This window comes from Lontra canadensis, unplaced genomic scaffold, assembly GCF_010015895.1.
Source record: "Lontra canadensis isolate GAN:19392208 unplaced genomic scaffold, GSC_riverotter_1.0 scaffold8, whole genome shotgun sequence".
Classification (NCBI taxonomy): domain Eukaryota; kingdom Metazoa; phylum Chordata; class Mammalia; order Carnivora; family Mustelidae; genus Lontra; species Lontra canadensis.
In genome coordinates, this window is record NW_022631002.1 from 9,115,432 (window position 1) to 9,134,851 (window position 19,420).

Sequence of the window (19,420 nt, forward strand, 5' to 3'; positions counted from 1 at the left end):
AAAGAAAAGAAAAGAAAAGAAAAGAAAAGAAAAGAAAAGAAAAGAAAGGTAACTGCAACATCCATGTCTCTTGTTGGCTGTGATTTTGGACGTGAAAACTTCTCCCCATGAGACATGCTTCTAGGTGATTGGAAGACCCCTGGGCGATGTCCTTCAAGGGGGCTCTGAAAGGGTCTTGGTGTTGAGTCTTGGTCTTGGAAGGAATACTGGTCCCCGGAGCCTTGTTTCAGTGTCCCCACTGGACACTGGTAGCCCCACCAGGCTACCATCCAATACCTTTAACTTCCAAGTATCATAATTTCCTCCAAGAAAGCAAGGCCCTGGGAGTAAGGTTCATGGCAGCATTATTCGTAAAAGCGAAAAAGTGGAAATAAGCCCAACGTCCACCAAGTGATGCACAGATCAATCAGCTGCGATCTACCTGTGTAACAGAATATTACTCAGCCATAAAAAGCAATGAACTATTGATCATGCTATGACATGGATAAACTTTGAGAACATTACACAAAGCCAGGTGCAAACGACAACCTATCACATGATTCCACTGGCATGGAATGTCCAGAAGTAGCAAATCGGCAGACAGAAAAATTAGCTGTTGCCTAGGGCTGCAGAGGCAGGGGGAGGTGGGAAACAATGGCTAAAGAGCACAGGCACTGTTTTCTTTTTGGAATGATGAAAATGTTCTGGAATTATTGGGAATGGTTGTACAACTCAGCGGAAAGAATAAGACTGAGCCGTACACTTTAAAATGGTAAGTTTTATGGTATACAAATTATATCTCAGTTACAAAAAATCCAGTGTGCAGAGAAACCTACCCTAACACTCTCAGAATGAGTTAGATGGCCTCTAGCTGGGCTCCTTCCCCACCCCCAACCCCAACTGGGGCAGCCATGGCTAACCACTCTCCAGAATCTATCCACCTTATCCTCAAACTTCCACCATGAACAGAAAATGAGATGAAACCAAGATATAGCAAGTTCAATGAAAATAAGGTTGTATGTTTAGGGTTTGTTTTTTTTCTTTTTTGGACAATTGATAGGTTACACAAAGCACAAAGCTATGTCATTTAAGTTTGTGACATTATTTCTGCCCACTATTAGAATTTTAACACATCAGGTTGAATTTATTTCTAACAACTAAATTTTAGCCATTTTTTAAAAAGATTAGGTTGATATTTTTACTCTTTTTTCTTTCTTTGACATATTAGTCCCCAAATTTTCTAAAACCTATGGCATTATTTTGTACTTTTTAAGATTGGTTAAATAAGTTTACTTATATTCGATGCATTCCTGTAAAGCCCTTAGAATTCAAGTTACAGAAATACATCAGATGACCTTAAAAAAAATGCCCATGTTGTTCTCAGAATGAAGAAAAAGAGATTATAAGAGAATATATGTCACATAACCCCTTCCCACCCACTAGGGTGGCTACAATAAAAAAGAAAGCTTTAATTCAATATGAAAAGGAGCACTAACAAGTGTTGGTGAGGTTGTGGAGAACCTGGACTCACTAGGCGCTGCTGGGAGGAGTGTACGAGGGGGTAGCGCTGCAGGCAAGTTTGACGGTTCTTCAAAAAGTTAAATATGAAGTCACCACCTAACCCCGCAATTCCACTTCCCAGGCATATACCCAAGAGAGATGACAATATGCATCCACACAGAAGCTGTACACGAACGTTCATAAAAACATGATTCTTAACAGCCCCAAAGAATAAATGGCCCAAATGCTGATCAAGGTGATGAACGGATACAGCAAGCATGATATCAGAGCAACGGAATCTTATCTAGCACTAAGAAAGAATGGAGGACCGATGTACACGTGGAACATGGAGGAATCTTGAAAACATTACACTAAGTGAAAGAAGCCACACACGAAAGGCCACAAATCCAGAGACAGAGACAGGAAGTAGATCGGTGGTTTCCGGGGAGGAGTGGAGAGGAACTGGGGAATGACAGCTAATGGGTTAGAGGGCTCGTCTTAGGATGACAAAAATGTTCCGGAATTCAGTCATGGTAACGGCTGGACAACCTGGTGAATATACTAAAAAAACCAATGAACCGAACGCCTTAAAGTGGTAAATTTCATGATATGTGAATTATCTCTGAATAAAAGTAAATATAGGTAAACAGAATATAGGTAAACAGCCTCCACCCCTTTTTTTTTTTTTTCTTTTTAAGAATCTATGAACACAGGGGCACCTGGGTGGCTCAGTGGGTTAAAGCCTCTGCCTTCAGCTCGGGTCATGGTCTCAGGGTCCTGGGATCGAGCCCCGTGTCGGGCTCTCTGCTCAGTGGGGAACCTGTCTCCCCCTCTCTCTGCCTACCTCTCTGCCTACGTGTGATCTCTCTCTGTCAAATAAATAAATAAAATCTTAAAAAATCTTAAAAAAAATCTATGAACACAGAATAAAAATGCATACATCAGACTGCCATCATGGATTGTCTTGGGTGGTGGAATTATGGTTAACATGGGCTTTATTCTGTATGTTTCCCTATAATTTCAAAAATGTTCCATAAGACTTATATAGTGCTTTTAAAATCTACAAAAAAAAAAAAAAAAAAAAAAAAAAGAGAGGTACATTTAAAAAAACAAGTTACCACCATATCCTCTGTGTGAAATACCCTTTCCAGAGAAGCAGTATGGCTGCATTCAGGGAATAGGTTTCAACCTTCCAGGGGTCTTGGTCTCTGTGCCACATTTTCTCAACAGTTACATAAAACACAGAAAGCACAAGATAGGACCTGGGAGGAACAAATGTGTGTGACAGAGAGAAGGGCCACCTTCACTAATTTAAAACCTCAAATTCTGGCATCATCTATCAAACCCTATCGTAAAGGGGCATATCACACGGGGCGGACCTCCACCCCTGGCCCTTGGCTTCCTTTGTCTGAGGTCCAGGAGCCTCCCTGGAGGTGCCCCATCTCCCTGAGCTTTCTGCACTGGGCTGTGGGGTACCAAGAGCAGGCCCGGCTGCCTTTCGCCATGGATCCGCTCTTCTCCAGACATGCATGCACCCAACACATGAACACTACCACTTTTAATCCGTGACTCTGGCCCTTCCTGATACTCCATTTGACAGATGAGAAAACTGAGGGTCAGAGAAGCAAAGTAACTTGCTCAGAGTCCTAAATTGTCAAGACAGGATTTGAACCTGAGCTGGTCTGACACCACAGTTGATGGTGGTCTGTCAGAGATCGTGTCAGTGCTCCAAGCTATGTCAGGGGAGAGGATGACAGCAGAAGGGGTGAAGCGATTATCCCTGCAGAACTCTGGGTGGGCAAAAATAACCAAGACCCCAGACGGTGGAGTCAGAGGAGGTGGGCAGTGCCCCCACAAAGCAGCTCGCTGAACCACCGGGGACGCTTCTGAAAGTCCAAATGCCCCAAGGACATCTCAGACGCCGTGAGAGCAGAATGGGAGTAGCAGCCAGGCATCAGCCGAGCTGAGAACCACTGTGACAGTCCCCTGGGAGTCTGGAGATCTGATGTGGGAAGCTGAAACACCTCTGTCTTTTTAGACAGGAGACATTTGCCCAGATCCACTTCCCAAAGCTACGTCATTTGTCAAGCTTCCCACTGCTCACACTTCTCAAGACAACCAGAAGCCTTTTCTTCTTTCTGTTTCTGGTTATCAATTATTGTATAATGTCAGTTAAAATACCTACTTGATTATGAGTTGGTGACTTTTAAAAGGCAAAATAAGAGCTCTGCCACTAACTGAGAGGACCTGTTTATATTTTTCCTGAATGACAAGGTACTGGGCAGATGTTTACGAAATGAAGAAAACAAAGGACTCACAATATTAAAAACACAGTGTGGTGACAAGTAGTTCAACGGAAAACACAATCTTCCTTGGAGATTTTCAGCAGGCTGCCACGGTGTAGCACCGCTGATTTATTTCAAATGCATATTCAAGTTTTTAGGCTGACAAGAATTAGCTTCTCGACAAAGTACTGAAAAAGAGACGGTTCCCGTGTTATTAAAATGTGATTTCGGTGTGGTTGAGCACAAGTCCCCAACATGTCAATTATGTGAAAGGAGCATTCCAACGTGACAATGCGAGTGGCTGGACAGTGTAAGGAGAAAAACCGAGCTGGAGTCATGAGCCAAGATAGGGCATAAAATTCTCAACCACAGACAGTGAAATGTTCTTCCCGAGCCTTACATAAACCAGAGCTCTCTGAGGGTAATCGCAGACTTGCTGCCTCGATGACTGGAGGCTGGTTTCAGTGTGGACCAAAGAACAGGCCTGGCAGAGCCCCAAGGGGTGAGTCCCTGTCCACACCAAGCAATGCCAGCCTAGCTCAGCCACGTGGTCTGCACCACTCCAGCAAAGTCCTGGTTCCCAGCAGGCAAAGGTGTCCATGGTTTCCTGGAAGGAACTTTTATGGGGTGTTTTGCCTGAAATAACTACTGTACATACGATTGCTTTAAATTTGTTTCCCAAGATTTGTAAAATGTATAACCTCTATACCACCCATGGAAGTATCTGTTCAAGAACTATAAATGGCTGAGAATCAGCATGTTAAAAGCAAAGTTCAGGTCACCAAATGAAACTGTGTGTTTCTGTTTTAGTTCCTCTGTCCTCCCTCCCATCCATTCACCCACCCACGCACCCCACCCATCCACTTCATGAGCTTATTACAAAGAGGTACACGTAATAGTTGCAAAGGATGCCAATAATGATAACAACAATGGTGATCCTGCTAAAATTCATTCAGTGTGTATTAGGTATCAGGTAGGTACTATGTTTTAGAAACATTATGTTATTTAATCCTTGCAACCACCCACGCTATTACCATGATCTCCCATTTTCACTGATGAAGAAACTTAAGATCAGAGAGATGAAGGAAGTTGCTAAGGTCTCCATGTAAGAAAGGTATGGAACAGAGATCCAGAGCTAAGAGAAAGATGAATTAGCCAAGGTTGCTGCCTCTGTGGGGCTCAGCCTAATGAAGAAAAATCAATGAAGAGAAAAGCATCCCCAAAGTATTGGGGCAAGATGACTGGATGTGTTGTCAACACTCTGCTAAGTGACTTGTCAATTCAACCATGGAGGGGATGGGCGAGGGGGAACATGGAGGCTCTGTAGAGGACGGGACCAAGTCATCCAGTGAGCAGGTAGTGGACAGGTAGGAGGGGAGTGGCACAGGTCAGGAGTACAGGCCCAGAACAAGGAAGCAGAACCTCTATACATGTCTGTAAGCAGAGTACAGAGACACAGGGCTGGGAGAACACAATCATAAATGAGGGTGGAGGAGGGCGCAGACCCCACAGGACTTGGGGGGCCACACCAGCAGATGCAGCCTTTTCAGTTCAGGTAGCAAGACACCACCAAAAGGTTCTTCCACAGGACAGTGTCAGGGCTGGGTTTGGGTTTGAGAGTGATCACTGGGGCAGTTCAGATGCATAAATAGCAAACGACCCTTTGGTCTTCTGCCTACCTGAAGGGCATCATTATGAAGAAAAGTAGGAAGTAAGGGGAAATGAACACTGGTATTTGGAGTAAATGTGCAGAGTCCAATTGCGAATGAGAGGAACAGCTGCCATTTCTGCTTAAACTGACTCCACAGAGAGACACCTCCACATATTTGGTGAAAATAGTCTGAGTTCCTCAACTGAGGGGAGGAGCCTCTCTTTCACTGGGTTTGTTTAACCTCATTTCCACATATTTCAGCAAAACAATTTCCTCTTGCTGATAGAAAATTGGCTGGAAGGAGCATCTCCTTCAACCTTGAAGTGACCTTAATAATTGTCCCTGTAGGCAGGCGTTGTCATCCATCCTATTAATGGGACAAATTGCCTTCGGAGGCAATGCGTCCTACATGATGCATTTCCCAAATGAGACCGATCTTTCTGATTCTCCAAACTACTGTTTAAGCTGAGCTCAGTGGCAGCACACATTGCTGAACCAAGTTGTAGCCTTACTACCTAGTAGCTGGCATGACCTTGGTCAAGGTCCTTAATCTCTTTAAACCTCAGTACCTTGATCTAGGAAATGTGACTCATCACAGCTTTAGGTCGAACCATAAGACACTGCCATTCTTCTACCATTTTTGACCTACCCTCTGAGGCCTAGTGAGGATAAAATGGGATGACATTTAAGTGCTTAGCTGTGCTTGATACATAATAGGTAATAAATATGAGCAATTATGATCATCATCAGCGTTATATGGTTCCAAGCCCAAATTAGGACTTCAGTGTCTTCATTATTTAAAAATATTTAGTTGTTGTAGTTGACCTGCTTTCCCATACGGCGTTATTTACAAACCTCAGCACAGCACACTGTTCTACTCAAACTCTTATCTCTTCTCCCAGTCTCTAAGTATCAAAGAGTACTGCAGAGTATCTGCAGAGAGTTGAAATTAACCAAGCATACAAACATTGGCTATACACACTTACTTATCTTGACCAGGCCTAACATAATCCATTTCCTAATAATCCATTTCCTATTATGAGAAATAATAAGACAAGATGTTATTAAAATAAGTTACATTTCAAGTGACAGTGGAACCCTGGTCCGAGGATTAGCAAACCACAAATTCCAGATCAAATCCCAACTCCAACCCACTTTCTGTTTTTGTAAAGTTTTACTGGAACACGGAAACAGTCATTGACAAGTTCTCAGTGGCTGCTTTTGAATTACAAACGTCTCACTCAACAGTCAAGATGCATTCAACAGTAGTTGCTACAGAGACCATCTGGTTCATAAAGGCAAGAATATCTACATAGCTATACAGATATATCTACAGATATATAAATGTATTGATGTAGATGTATGTCTACATATACATATATATGTATATATAGATATATAGATATATCTATGTAGATGTATGTCTACATAGATATATCTATATATTTATATATCTATATATACACATACATATACCTGATTCTTTATGGAAAAACTTTGCTGACTTGTTCTCTAGTCCAGTGATTTAAGTGGTCATTGTTGAGCATGAGCAATAAAATTATTTGCTAGAGGTAAGGACATAACATGGGTTACGTATTCATCGGTGGGATGGTGAGTGTGGGAAGAGGCAGCCACAGAGTAATTGTATCTGTCCTCCAAAGCTGGGTTTTTATTCTTCCTGGAAGGGAAGTTTTTTGTGTGCACCTTCAATTAACATACATCACTTTGATGTCATGAAACATGATAGTGATAGCTGAACGAAGAATTCTGCTGGGAAATCAAAAGTGTTTATTTTGCAAACATCGTTGTGGTTAATTCGAACACAGTTTCATGTATTCCTTAGCTGTGATGACTTTTAATGATGCCAAAAAGCTCACTGAATTTTTTTTTTCTGACAAATCTATTTGCAATGTGGCCCCTAATTAATGTAATAAATACTCTTCTCCACTAAGGATATGTTTTTGAAGATAGTCATCATGGGAAGCCAGCAAAGTCTTTAAGCTTCATGACTATTCTAAGAGAGAAACAAGGCACAGAAGTGAGATGGCAAATGGTTTGCTTCTAGCGTCTAGCCCAGTTCCTGGCACCATTGCAAGCATTGACTAAATAATGAAGTAAGGGAAAAAATGAAAAAATACACAGAAAAGGAGGGGAGAAGAAGGCAGATGAGATTCTTCGGTGGCCCAAAACACACAGGTTAATTATTTTCAGTATGTGCCACTATACCTTGTATACACACCTGTATATTCAAAGCAGGATGTTCTTACAGCAACACTAATCATCTGGAGAAAGTACCAAAAGCCGAGGGAAACAGATGTAGCAATAGCAAAGAAAACAGAGTCTAGGCATTTACTTCAAAAGGAAACTGCAAAGCATCCCTCAAATCAAGGGCCTGATAAAGAGTAACAACGAGCAGGGGAGAACGCTCAGCAGAGTAAGAAGTACACTGAGACCCTCAGGGGAGCATCACTATGGGTGACGATCACTTCTGCCTGGCTCTTGTGATGCTTCTAGCTTGTGGGCAATGTGAAGCTCATTTTCCCTCTGCTCTTGACTGCCAGGAATCTCAGAGCTCATTCTTAGGTCCAATTTTCAAGGACTGCAAAAGTCCTTGTAAGATCCACACTTCTACTAGGACCACATCATACAAGTCCATTTCATCCCTTTTCCTTGTTCAGGCAGACTTTTATTTCTATTTTATCATACTGTATGTATTCTTGAAAACTTTTCAGAGCATCTTAGGATCAAGATAAGAAAAATACACATTAATAACACTCAGAGGCACAACACACTGAGGTGTCCCTGGTTATTCCATGCATTATGGAGCTTTTCTCCAAAACCATAAAAAAATGTACGTGATAATCTACTTCACATAGATCTGGAAAGCAAGGTACAGAGATGCCAATAGTTTGCCCAAAGTCACACAGCTAGTAAGATAGCAGAACTGGGATTTAAATCTAAGTTCTGCTGCGCCACAAAACTCTATTCTTTCCACACCATGGCTGGCACACTATGGCTCTTGTGCAAATCAGGCTCATCTCCTGTTTCTCCAAATAAAGTTTTATTGGAACACAGTCATGCTTACCCACTCAAATACTGTCCATGGCTGCTTTCATGCCACAAAGGCAGAGCTGAGTAATTGCAACAGATATCTCAGGGCCTGAAAAGTCTAAAATATTTATTCTCTGGCTCTTTACAAAAAAGTTTGCTGACCCCTGCATTACACTATACTACTGTGAGTTAGTATTTATGTTTAATAAGAAATGACAGTACATAAAATGATTCTGAAATTTTAAAAAAGAATTATATTAAAAGCTACCTAAAGAATTAAATTTCAGAGGGAAGAAATTTATTTATAAGGGAATCGTTCTTCCCTGATATTTCTATATATATTAAATGGTTCACAATATAATTTTTCAATACCCTAACATGGAAAATGTATGGGATGGGGAAAAACTAACTTGTAGACTTTTTAAATTTTTCCTTAAAAAGTCATAATTAAGATCTAGATTTAGAGAGTTCATTACAGCTAAAATCTGCCTCTCCTTTTCCCTTTTCTTTTGAATTTCGTACTGTGTAGGAAAGCAAAGCAATATGATCCTTTGCTAGGCAAACCAGAAATGGATTTCTCGTGTCGAGCAAAGAGGAATGCAGATATGTTGGCTAAAACATTATTCTTAAAATTGAGCTGAGAAGAAAAAGAAAGATTAAGCCGTAATTTACACATTGGTCTTCAGGGTAATTTATCCCTCAAAATGTAGAATTTATTTATAATTTATGGCCCACCCACTTCCATAGAAGGATTTGAAAAAGCAAAATTTGGAATAAGGATCCAAGAATATTATATCTGGGTTCAGTAGATTCAAGTTCTGAAAATAATTTAGTAAAGAGTAAAAATAAATAACTTTGTTAAAGATTGTCCCCCTCAAATGTTTAAAAAATAAAGAAAACTGTTCTCTTAGCAGTTTTTTTTAAAAACATCACTTTTCTATATTATTTTCTAAATGAAACAAAGTCTAATTTCCTTAAATTATACTGGAGACAGAAAGTTGAGAAGGTAAAGTAGAGATCCATGACCAAAAAGGAAGTTCTAGAAACCATCAGAATTGTATATATTATTTTAATATGAACTGACTATTGATTTCAATTAATTTTCAGAAGAGATCAAAACACTTGGTCAACACTGTAAGAGCTGATTGGTACCTGGGATCCAAGCCAAGAACTTCCTGTATTATGTGCCATTACCAGTTTTCAAAACTCCAGGATTGGAATCCAGGTGTCCATTATTTCAGGAGTACCCAGAACTCAAACATTTTATCTTCTAAAAAAGGCAAAGTATCTACAGAGCTGCTAGTTCTAGTAGCTGTCAAACTGTTCCAGGCTCTGTTCAAAATATGCACTTTTCAGGGAGCTAAGCAGCTAGAAACCAGGAATGAAAATATACAAAAGTGCCCCAAACAATGGACTATGGTTGCAGAGCCCAATTCAGAAAATGCCAGTATTTGGTCTGCATCACCAGTAAAGGTCCCAGCTCTTCATACGCTAATGGATGCCTCCGCCTGCCAGCCGGTGTGGAGTCTGGCTGTTGTCCAGGATTGCAGTTGAAACAAAATTTCCTTCAAAATTCAGTTTGGTTGGGACTTACCACAGGCTCGGGCTTGGAACTTTCCAGTAATGCACAACATAATTCAACCTGAGACACACTGGCCGACCACTACCACCACTAACTATGGGGAGAACTGCCTGGAAGCAGGCAGAGGATTCCTGGCCTGACCACCCGGAAGAGTGAGTGGAGAGCGGAATGAATGAATGCAAGCAGAGGTGGGAGAGGAATGGAGCGGTCAGAGTGTGCCGTGCCCAGCAAAGCTGGCGTCGGCAAGCAGCTGCGTACGTCTTCTCGATGGTAGACTACCCCACCACCTGCGCAGCACTCATGCCCGAGAATTAAATGGGCATTGGACCAGGCTCTAGAGTTAGCTACACTTCCTGAGAAACTCAGGAGACAAAAGAACACGTTCAATGGCACCATCGGGGTGCAGTTCCTCAAGTACAGGATACAGAAAACTCTCAAGGGCAACCTTATCACTTCAACAAGCTGCATTAACTTAAAAAAAAGAGGGGAAAGCTACAGATTAAAGTGCATTCATTGCATCTGAACAAGCAATTGATTTAAATTAACTGAAAGAGAGCATGGGCAGGTTTCCTGTTTGTAATGGTGTTAAACTGCGAAACTGTGGAGTAAGGTCTTGCTCAGGCACATCCCAGTACAGGAATCGCGCTGAAACGTGGGACTGAAGAATGAAACACAGCAAGAAGAGCTGTTCTAGATTCAGACAAACTTGGGTTCAAACTGCCAGATACACCACTGGCTAAAGTTGGAAAAGCAATTTAGCCTCTCCGTGAAAGGCTGGAGCCTTTCAGTTGGTAAACTAGAGAGAAAACTAATGCCTAGAGTGGCTATAAGAAATGAAAGAGAGAATTCACGTGCAAGTGCTCAGCACCTTGCCTCGCACAGAAGAAACAGCAAGCTGGCTAGCAGCTATTATTTTGTTTGACCGTTATTAGTGGTGCTCATTCTGAAATAGCCTCCCACCCTCCACCTCTCCCCCCTGCCCGGAAAAAAGACGACATCCCGGAGTGGGCTGACTGCACATCTCCTCCGGGTAGAAGGCAGATGGAGGGGGGCTCTAGGATAGGCTGCCCCCTCCAGCAGGGTTTGCATCTAGCATCTGTTTCTACCTTTCCATGTGTCAGTCTACACAACACGCCGCCTCTCCCGGTGCAGAGAGGCGCACGAGGGCTAGAGCAGGAACCAGGGGGAATACACATGGAGAGAGGAGGCCAGCAATACTTCTGGGGTGCTCGCAGGCTCTCAAACGGAGTAGTAAACAGGGCCATCCACATAGAATTTCAATGCGAGGTTTTTCCTCTCCTCAGTCCAACAGCACAAAAGGAGATCGGTTCTGAACTGGCAGACCTTCTTTCATTTGTCATTACGTTTTACACACAAGGAAATTTCCATGTCTGAAGATGGGAGGTGATGAGAAGCAGGAGGCTACACGGGGTTTTTGGCAGCCCAGCCACCTGCACTTGTGTTCACTTCTGACAGTGCTCAGAATCTGAAGGCCCGTAAGTACTAAACTGTCATCTGCCTATCCAGGAGAGATTTCACTCTGGCAGTATTTCAAAAGTAAAATCACTCACTTTTTTATGCATATTTTCGCCACCACAATATTTCTCTAAGCCGTGTAAAAGGCTGGATCTCGAGAGACATATAAAAAGAGGTTTGTGGTACAGGATTTTGCTAAAAGGAAAATTGCCTTCGTTTCTGAACCTCCAAGTACAAAAATTCAGTCATTTGCTAAAATCTAGGATTAGAGCAAAATGGGTGATAGCCTTCTCCAAGAGTTTGAGGTTGGTGATTACAAAAGGCAATTGAATTTGATGATTTCTGAACTGCTTGAACTAACGGTCTTGCTACGACTTGGAAGACAGTCCTGTTATGTAACTGCTGGCGCGCCTGCTGCTCCCAGCGCGGCCTGACCCAGGGACTGGAGGGAGCACAGAGAGGCCGCACCGTGTCAGGGATAGCATGACAGTCAGAACTGGAGGGAAGTCCCATGCCTGCTCCCAGTCTGCCACGTGACCCTGCGAGAGTCACTCATTGCCTCTGATCTCGGTTTCCACTGCATTTCTAGTTAGAGACAGGGCTGCGTGGTGGGTGAGCAGGAGGCCCGGAGAGACTGCCGCAGAGGCTCTCGGGGCTGGGGGTGGGGGGTGCCTGCTTCCCAGCTGTGGGCGCTCAGATAACCCACATTCCCCTTCTAGTCTTGCTCTCCTCATCTGTATAACAGAATAAGAAATAGCAGCAAATCAGAAAACGCGCGCAAAGGGTTCTCAGTGTGTGGCCCATAACAGCCCTGGATACATGAACTGCTACCGCTCATTGCTGCTTTACTACTATTTTTCCAAACAACCCCAAAGGCAGTAGTTTGAGGAGTCAGCCCTGAGCAATAAAACTGCTTGCTGGCGCCTGAGCTTACGGCTTCTTGTCTGCGGGGAAGTGGGCTTTCAGGGAGCAGCGCTCTCTTCCCAGAGCCCAGAAGAGCGGCTGGGGCTCTAGAGGCACTCAGTGTGTGCAAAGCGAATGAGCAAGTGATGCAGTTACACGCAAGCACATGTCTTTGTCACCACCGCTGCACCCTGACCTACCCTTGTCTGGGATCCGGAGCAGGCTGGCAGCCGCCGACGGGCAGACACTGCGGAGAGCACACACAGCAGGCTCGCCCGGGTCTGCTGGCTCACTGGGGACGTGACCGACTGTTCGCTGAGTGCAGGGCCTGCATTTACAGGGACCATGCAAGTGCACTCAAGACTCTGACTTTGTATTTCAACCTCAAGGACTCAGACCATGTGCTAAAAGGCTTTAGAGAACAAACTTCCTCGCCGTATAAAAGAGTAGAGTGAGACGCTGAGGCAGACTCAAGAGCGACTGGCCACCAGCCAACATGGCGAGCTCCGTGCCTTCTGACTATCTGGTTGAAATGCCTCCCCATACGTCCGTCATCTGCTGGAAGAACTATAAAACCAACACTCCCAACACAGCCTAACCCAAAGACAACTTGTCATTTATCAGCATTCTCCCAAATTCAGTCATCCTGGTGCCACTTCTGGAACCATCTTATCCTTGGCACCACCTGTACTGTTATTAACTTAATCCTCGTGTTTAAATCAATTCACTGAAAAAAAAAATTAAATGCAGTTTTTTTTTTTTAAATGAAATTCAAACTGCTATGTTAAATGAGAAACCAGTATTGCTTGCCCTCAATATGAGGGAACCATAAAAATAAACACTTGGAAACAAAACATGGTCATTAAAACGGAGCTGGCCACCACTGCTTTTCCCCAGCTCCGGGTCGGAGCTCTGCTCGCTCGCTCTCGCTCTCTCTCTCTCCCCCCATTACAAAGGGAGGTAGGCATGTGACAGCATAAACATGTGCCAGCCCCTAGTGAAGGCATCCTCCTTTGGACATTTGGAAAGACTAAAAAAGAAGGAAAGAAGAGTAACTTTCCCACAACGTGAGTCCATGTTTTGGAGCCATGTTCATACACCAGATAAAATCATCACAGACGTGGAAACGGTAGAACTGTCTCAGGCTCTGATTCTTGGCCCCCTTGGAGGACTGGATAAATAAGGCTACTCATTCCTGGTTGAATGAAAATGTGCTTTTTCTCGATTCTGAGATGCACTGCAAAAATATCGGTAATCAAGATGCGTCCCACAATCGGCTGGTTTTTATTAGCCACTTTTACTAGTGCATGAATAGTATCTCTCCTTTTTTATTGGGGGAGCTGTTATTAGATTGATGACATGTCTCATAATGAGGGTGACTCAAAAAGTCAAGAAAATATGGTACACCTTAACAGGGCCAATATAAATGAGCCTGCTGTTTGGACGCCAGGACAACATAACAGCCTCACGTTTGTGTTCTCCCAATTGTGTTCATCTGATAAAGACATTACAATAGCAAGATATTATGATCTATAACCCTCCACTGGAACACTCACAGATTCTTGGCCTTGAACGCTTGAGCAAAATGCTGCACGCTACGGAGCAGAGCAAGGTCCAGGGTCATTGCTTCTACCTTGGCTTTGTGCTGGAATGAGAGAAAATAAAAAGAAATGATAAATAACAGCAAGTTTAGTTCATGGTATCAAGTTACAGTAAATGTGTTATGGAACATGTCGGAATTCCCCTGTTTAATATTAGACGCCCAAAGAGAATATAAATCATCGGAATGAATGGAAGAACAGGGCTTTTACTGCCAAGTTTGGGAGGATGTGAGGCTGGGAATCTGCTAAAACCGCAGGCTGGGGATTGTGCTATTTCACTCAGCACACGGAGGAGCCTCCAAAGGGTCTTCAGGCTCACGCATCTCCTCTCAATCTGCATCCTAAAAAAAAAAATCAAAACCCATAAAAATAGGGGAACACCAGGACAAAGCCTGGTCTGTGCAAGAATTCAGCGGATGATATTTTTATCTCAAAAGATTTCAGATCCATCCAGGTCCTGAAATAATTCCATTGAGCCTGTGTCAAAAATTAAAGACGAATCATTTAGAGAAAAGTACGAAAGCAGGCAAAACTCATCGATTCCAAGTGACCTAGATCCCAGAGAGACCTCTGGTTTCACAACCCGGAAAACCCTACAGATGGGTGGAGCACACGTGGATGGTAAGAATGACTACTGTCTGTTCGGCGCTGACCATGCACCACCTCGTTTCATCCCCACAGCAACTCAATGGGTTCTACTTCCCCTATTTTACATGTGGCCTCTTGTAAGAGATCCCAGAGCTAAGAAGGGTTGGGGGCAAAGATTCACCCCGGTCAGTCTGACATCAAAGCCCATGTTCCCTCCTTGACAGAAGCCAGAAGGCCAAGGGCATCAGGGTTTGAACAAATCATGTTCCACTGGGCAGTGTCCTAGCATAATTCTGGAAAGATGAGGGTTGCCTTTCAGTCTTGCCCCATGTTTATGGGGCACTCCCAATTTTTAAGCCTGGCTGGCCTGCAGAGTACACAGTTAAATACTATCCCTTCTTAGAACTCTGTCCTCCAAAGCACATACAGCCAAGAATGCCAGGGCCACCTGCCTGTCCAGATAAGCTAATTCCCAGAGAACAAGTGGCAAGGCTGGGAATTCTCATCTGGACTGTGATGCTATGGTGGGACCGAGGAGACAAGCACTACGAAGGGGGATGCCAGCGGCACTGCCGGGCACTTCCTCCACCTCAGTTGTCTTATTCGGGGAGAGATACAAACTGTGCTGAGATGCTTAGTACATCACAGCACTTTGTCTTGGCTGCCTCAGTGCTGGGCTGAACCTGGGTCCCCAGCCTTGAACAACAAACATCAGGCAGTGGCAGCTGGGAGGCCAGAAGACTTTGGGCCATTTAACATAGCTGAGCCTCGGTTCCCTCATGTATAAAAGCAAAATATTAATTATCTCCTCACAGACTTGTGAGAGTGAGTGTATAGCACCTTACACCCAGCCTGCAAGAGAGAAGGCATTTAACAAACTTAACAAGAAGTAGATACGGTATCTCGTGTGCCAGATTCCTTCAGGTCTGCAACAAACAGTGGTTTGCGTGGGCTACAGAGCAGCATGGGGGATGGAATGGTATTAACGAAGACTGAGTCAGACCAGCTCGCTGTTAGAAGACGATCCAGGGCATGTCTCCTAACAGAGCCAAGGTTTAGGGAAAGAGATGTAAGGTGATAAAAGGACTACCCCAATCCCAACAGGCATATAGGTGGTGAAGGCAAGTTGACCAATGTAGACTGAATTTCCTCGGGTAACAGTGGCAGGAGCACAAGCATGCCGATTTCAGGAGAAGGAGCAGAAACATTTAACCTGAGCCAGGAAGAGGGGAAAATATCACCACACGGGTTTTGTTAGGAGCTTCCTAAGACCAGAGAATAGTAGAGCTGGAGGATCCACAGTGACGTGAGGCCACACCCCTTGTCTTATAGAGAAAGACACCACCAACGGCAGAGATGAACGCACTTGACTGAGGTTGTACCATGTAGACAGCTTGGGCCTCCAGACCAGGAGAAAAACCCTACTCACTCCCTGTCTGCGTGGCTGATGACCATCCGATGACTAAAATCTCTTCAGAGTACTGAGTCTGTCAACGGCTAATTTTTATTCCCCACAGATTCTTACTCCATCTGACATTAAGAGTTAGCAAATAAAGTGGCCTTTCACCCTCATACTGCGGCCTCTGGCCCCAGCCTTACTTCACTTAGAGCAAGATGCTCACTGCCACACAGAGGATCTTACAGAACTTTGAATCTATCACGAGAGGAAAACTGCTGGGGAAGCGGTGGGAAAGACACCGTTCCTCTCAGCCAAGCCCCTTAGGGAAACCCCATGGGATATGCAGGCTAGGTATCATAAAAAGGCTTATACATATTTCCCTCATCAAACAGGGAGAACATTCCCAGATGGTGACCCCAAAGCAATCTCTCAAAGAAAATGATGGCTCAGCCAAGTGGGCCAGTACATCCTTCTGTATGTGTAACTTACAACAGGTAAGTTGTCTTTTGGTCCTCCCCCTTCACTTTAAAATAAAGTACAGAGCTGCCACTACCAATAAGTACAAAATCAGAACATACACATCCAGAGGGAACAAGGGGTCACAAGCCACCGAGTAGTTCAACAGACTAATCCACAGGCTGTGGGTTACTAGGCTCCTGGGGACAGTGATTCAAGTCCACACACTATTACTCAGGTAATTCCCCTGCCCCCAGCACCAGGTTTCCTGTTTCTGCTACTGACCCTGTGAAATGCAGAGAAACTATGTGCAATCTGGCCAGTTCAGGGAAGAAAAAACACACAGCTTTTAGAATCAGTGTGTGTGTGTTGGGGAGGGCTGCTCTTCTGACTGTCTCACAAACCTAGCAACATGATAGACATGTTTATCATGGAAAGCATTCAAAACAGGAGCCCACGGCCCCGGCACTGCAGGCAACACCCACAAACTGCCGTCTGCTGGGTGGGAGCCGGATGCTCCGTCCACCAGTATGAGCTTTCCTGCCATGTCTGGCCAGGAATCCAGGACTGACCACAATGCACCTCTCCGGTATAACTCACGAACTTTCTGTTGTTACTGTTAACTTTGATTTGGAACCAGTTATAGACCCACAAGAAGTGGCAAAAACAGCACCGAGAGTCCCCCACCTCCCAGCACTGCCGATGGTGACATCTTACCCATGTCTACAGCACATTACCAGAAGCAGAAAACCCACAGTGGTGCAAACACAGCCCATGAGACCACAGACATTGCCTGGGCTTGACCAGTTTGGGGATGCACTCAGAGTCTTGCGTTTGGACTATCTTTGTGTACAATTCCATGACACTTTACTCTGCCTAGATTCCTACAACAATCACCACATTTAGGATGCAGACTGTTCCACCACCACTACAGAACTGGTGGGGTTTTTAATTAGAGGGTGTTAAATTAGCATTTGCCATCTAGAACATAAGAAGTCCAGGCTTTCTCTGGGCTGGGTTTGCTCTTGGCAAATCAAACACATAAACAAAGTCCTCGCTTAAAACCCCTTAGTACATTAGAACAGCCAATAAGCTATGGTCCAGCTTCCTTAGTACGGCTCACACGACCGCCTCCCTACTGACCAGGAGAAGGTGTTTCAGTGTCCTCACTGAACAGCTCCCAAACCTCGGTGTCGTAAAACAATCAAGGATCACTACTCACACACACTGATCCCAGGTCAGTAAATCCATGTTCATTCTGGTTAGCCAGGGGCCCAGGCAGATCGGGCCTCCACCTTCTGTCACATCACTCGCCTCTACTGTGTGGGGAGGAGAATGTGACAAACTGCACAGAGGACAGATCTGAAGGCCTCCCCCCACAGTACAGATGTCACTTCTGCTCACATTGTGTGGCAGAGCAAGTCATGTGGTCATGCCCAGCTTCAGAAGGCACAAGCCTCCATGTCCTCAAAACTACATATAGAAATAGATACATATACAGAATATATACAGTGCGTATATAGAATACATATGTATCTATTTCTACATGTATTTCTGTATTTGTATTTCTATGCATATAGTGGAAGAAATGGAAATGTGTGTGCACGTGTGTGTGTGTGTGTGTGTGTGTGTGTGTGTGTAAAATGAAGAACGATAACGACTAACACAGAGTCTAAGACTTTCCCCTTCCAGGGTTATTTAAGGCCACTTTCTACTTCACACTTTCATTAATTACAGAAAAATTTAGAAAAGGCAAGTGAATATGGACAACAAAAAGCATCTACAATCCCACCAACTCCAAAATAAACTGTTAACCTTGCATCTGCCCCTCACTTCTTCTTTGCCATCTAGATAGAGCCATCTATCCATCTATCCACTCAGCTTTAACTAGAAGAACTTCATACCAAGAGCTTTGAATCTCAAAATGCTATCAGATGCTTCTCTCAACCCTTCCCCAAATCCTCACTCTTCTCTCTAATCACACCAGTACACAATCTCCTTGTCTCAGGCAGAATAAGAATGTAAATTTACTTTAAATTATGTATACAGATGCCGGTACCCATCATTTTAAAACAGAACTGCACAGGTGGCATCCCACACAGGAAGCATCAGGCAACTTCTAAGTAGCTGAGAAGCCCACCTGCTCCTGACACCCCGGGCTCAGCCACAGAAACAGAGTAATTAAGCAACCCACATACTCTTCCTCCATTTCCCTGGGATCTGAGGACACTTGCTGGTGGCACAGTTTATGGACACCCTTGATAGGCCAAATCTTCTTGGTCTATTCTTTATTTACGTTCTAAAATCTGCCTCAATGATTCAAGAGTCTATAAATGCCCAACCAAAGGGACTGCTTGCCGCTGTGATGTAAGAGTGATCACTCATATCATTTTATGACTACAAACTAGCCAAGTGTGACTCAGATGTGATGCTGCCTGAAACCAAAAGAGCCATATGGGGACCGTGCGGTATTTAAGCGGAGGAGCAGGGAGACATTGTCAACCACAGCAGAGATAGCAGACCCAGGCTGACCTGGAGCCACAGCCCAGCGTGGTCGCAGCAATAGCAGCATGATTTCAGTGCAGCTACGTGAATGCTCTCAGCCTTAGCTGCTTTAATGGAAAATGGGCACTTGCCTTGTGTGTTTAGAGTAAAAATGAGGTATGCTGTATATAAGGCCTGAGACACTTAAATAATAACTACAATAATCATTATTTTGAAGGCCACTGCTAAAACGTGATACCTGTTGTTTCTCAGTAATAAAGCATATTAGTAATTGTGGTCTCCTTTCTCCATTTCATAAAACTAAATTCAATAACTCAGAGAAAGTTCGAATAGCAACTCAGAAATTGAGGATGATACCCGACCCCAAAGCAGGAGGAAGGGGGCTTGCTGAATCCCCTGGAGGCCATGGTAATCCAGTTTCCAAATTCCTTAAGTGGTCTGAAT

At 43.9% G+C, this 19,420-nt stretch overlaps 1 protein-coding gene across 8 annotated transcripts in view; it reads right to left on the reverse strand.

Annotated features, from left to right (window-relative positions):
- The window catches only part of WWOX (WW domain containing oxidoreductase), a 941,544-nt gene that overhangs the window by 669,813 nt on the left and 252,311 nt on the right, over window positions 1-19,420 (reverse strand). For all 8 annotated transcript variants that reach the window (XM_032853913.1, XM_032853915.1, XM_032853920.1 and 5 more), the window contains exon 6: window positions 13,984-14,072. In XM_032853913.1, the coding sequence (XP_032709804.1) occupies window positions 13,984-14,072 (89 nt within the window). The remainder of the gene's footprint in view (window positions 1-13,983; window positions 14,073-19,420) is intronic.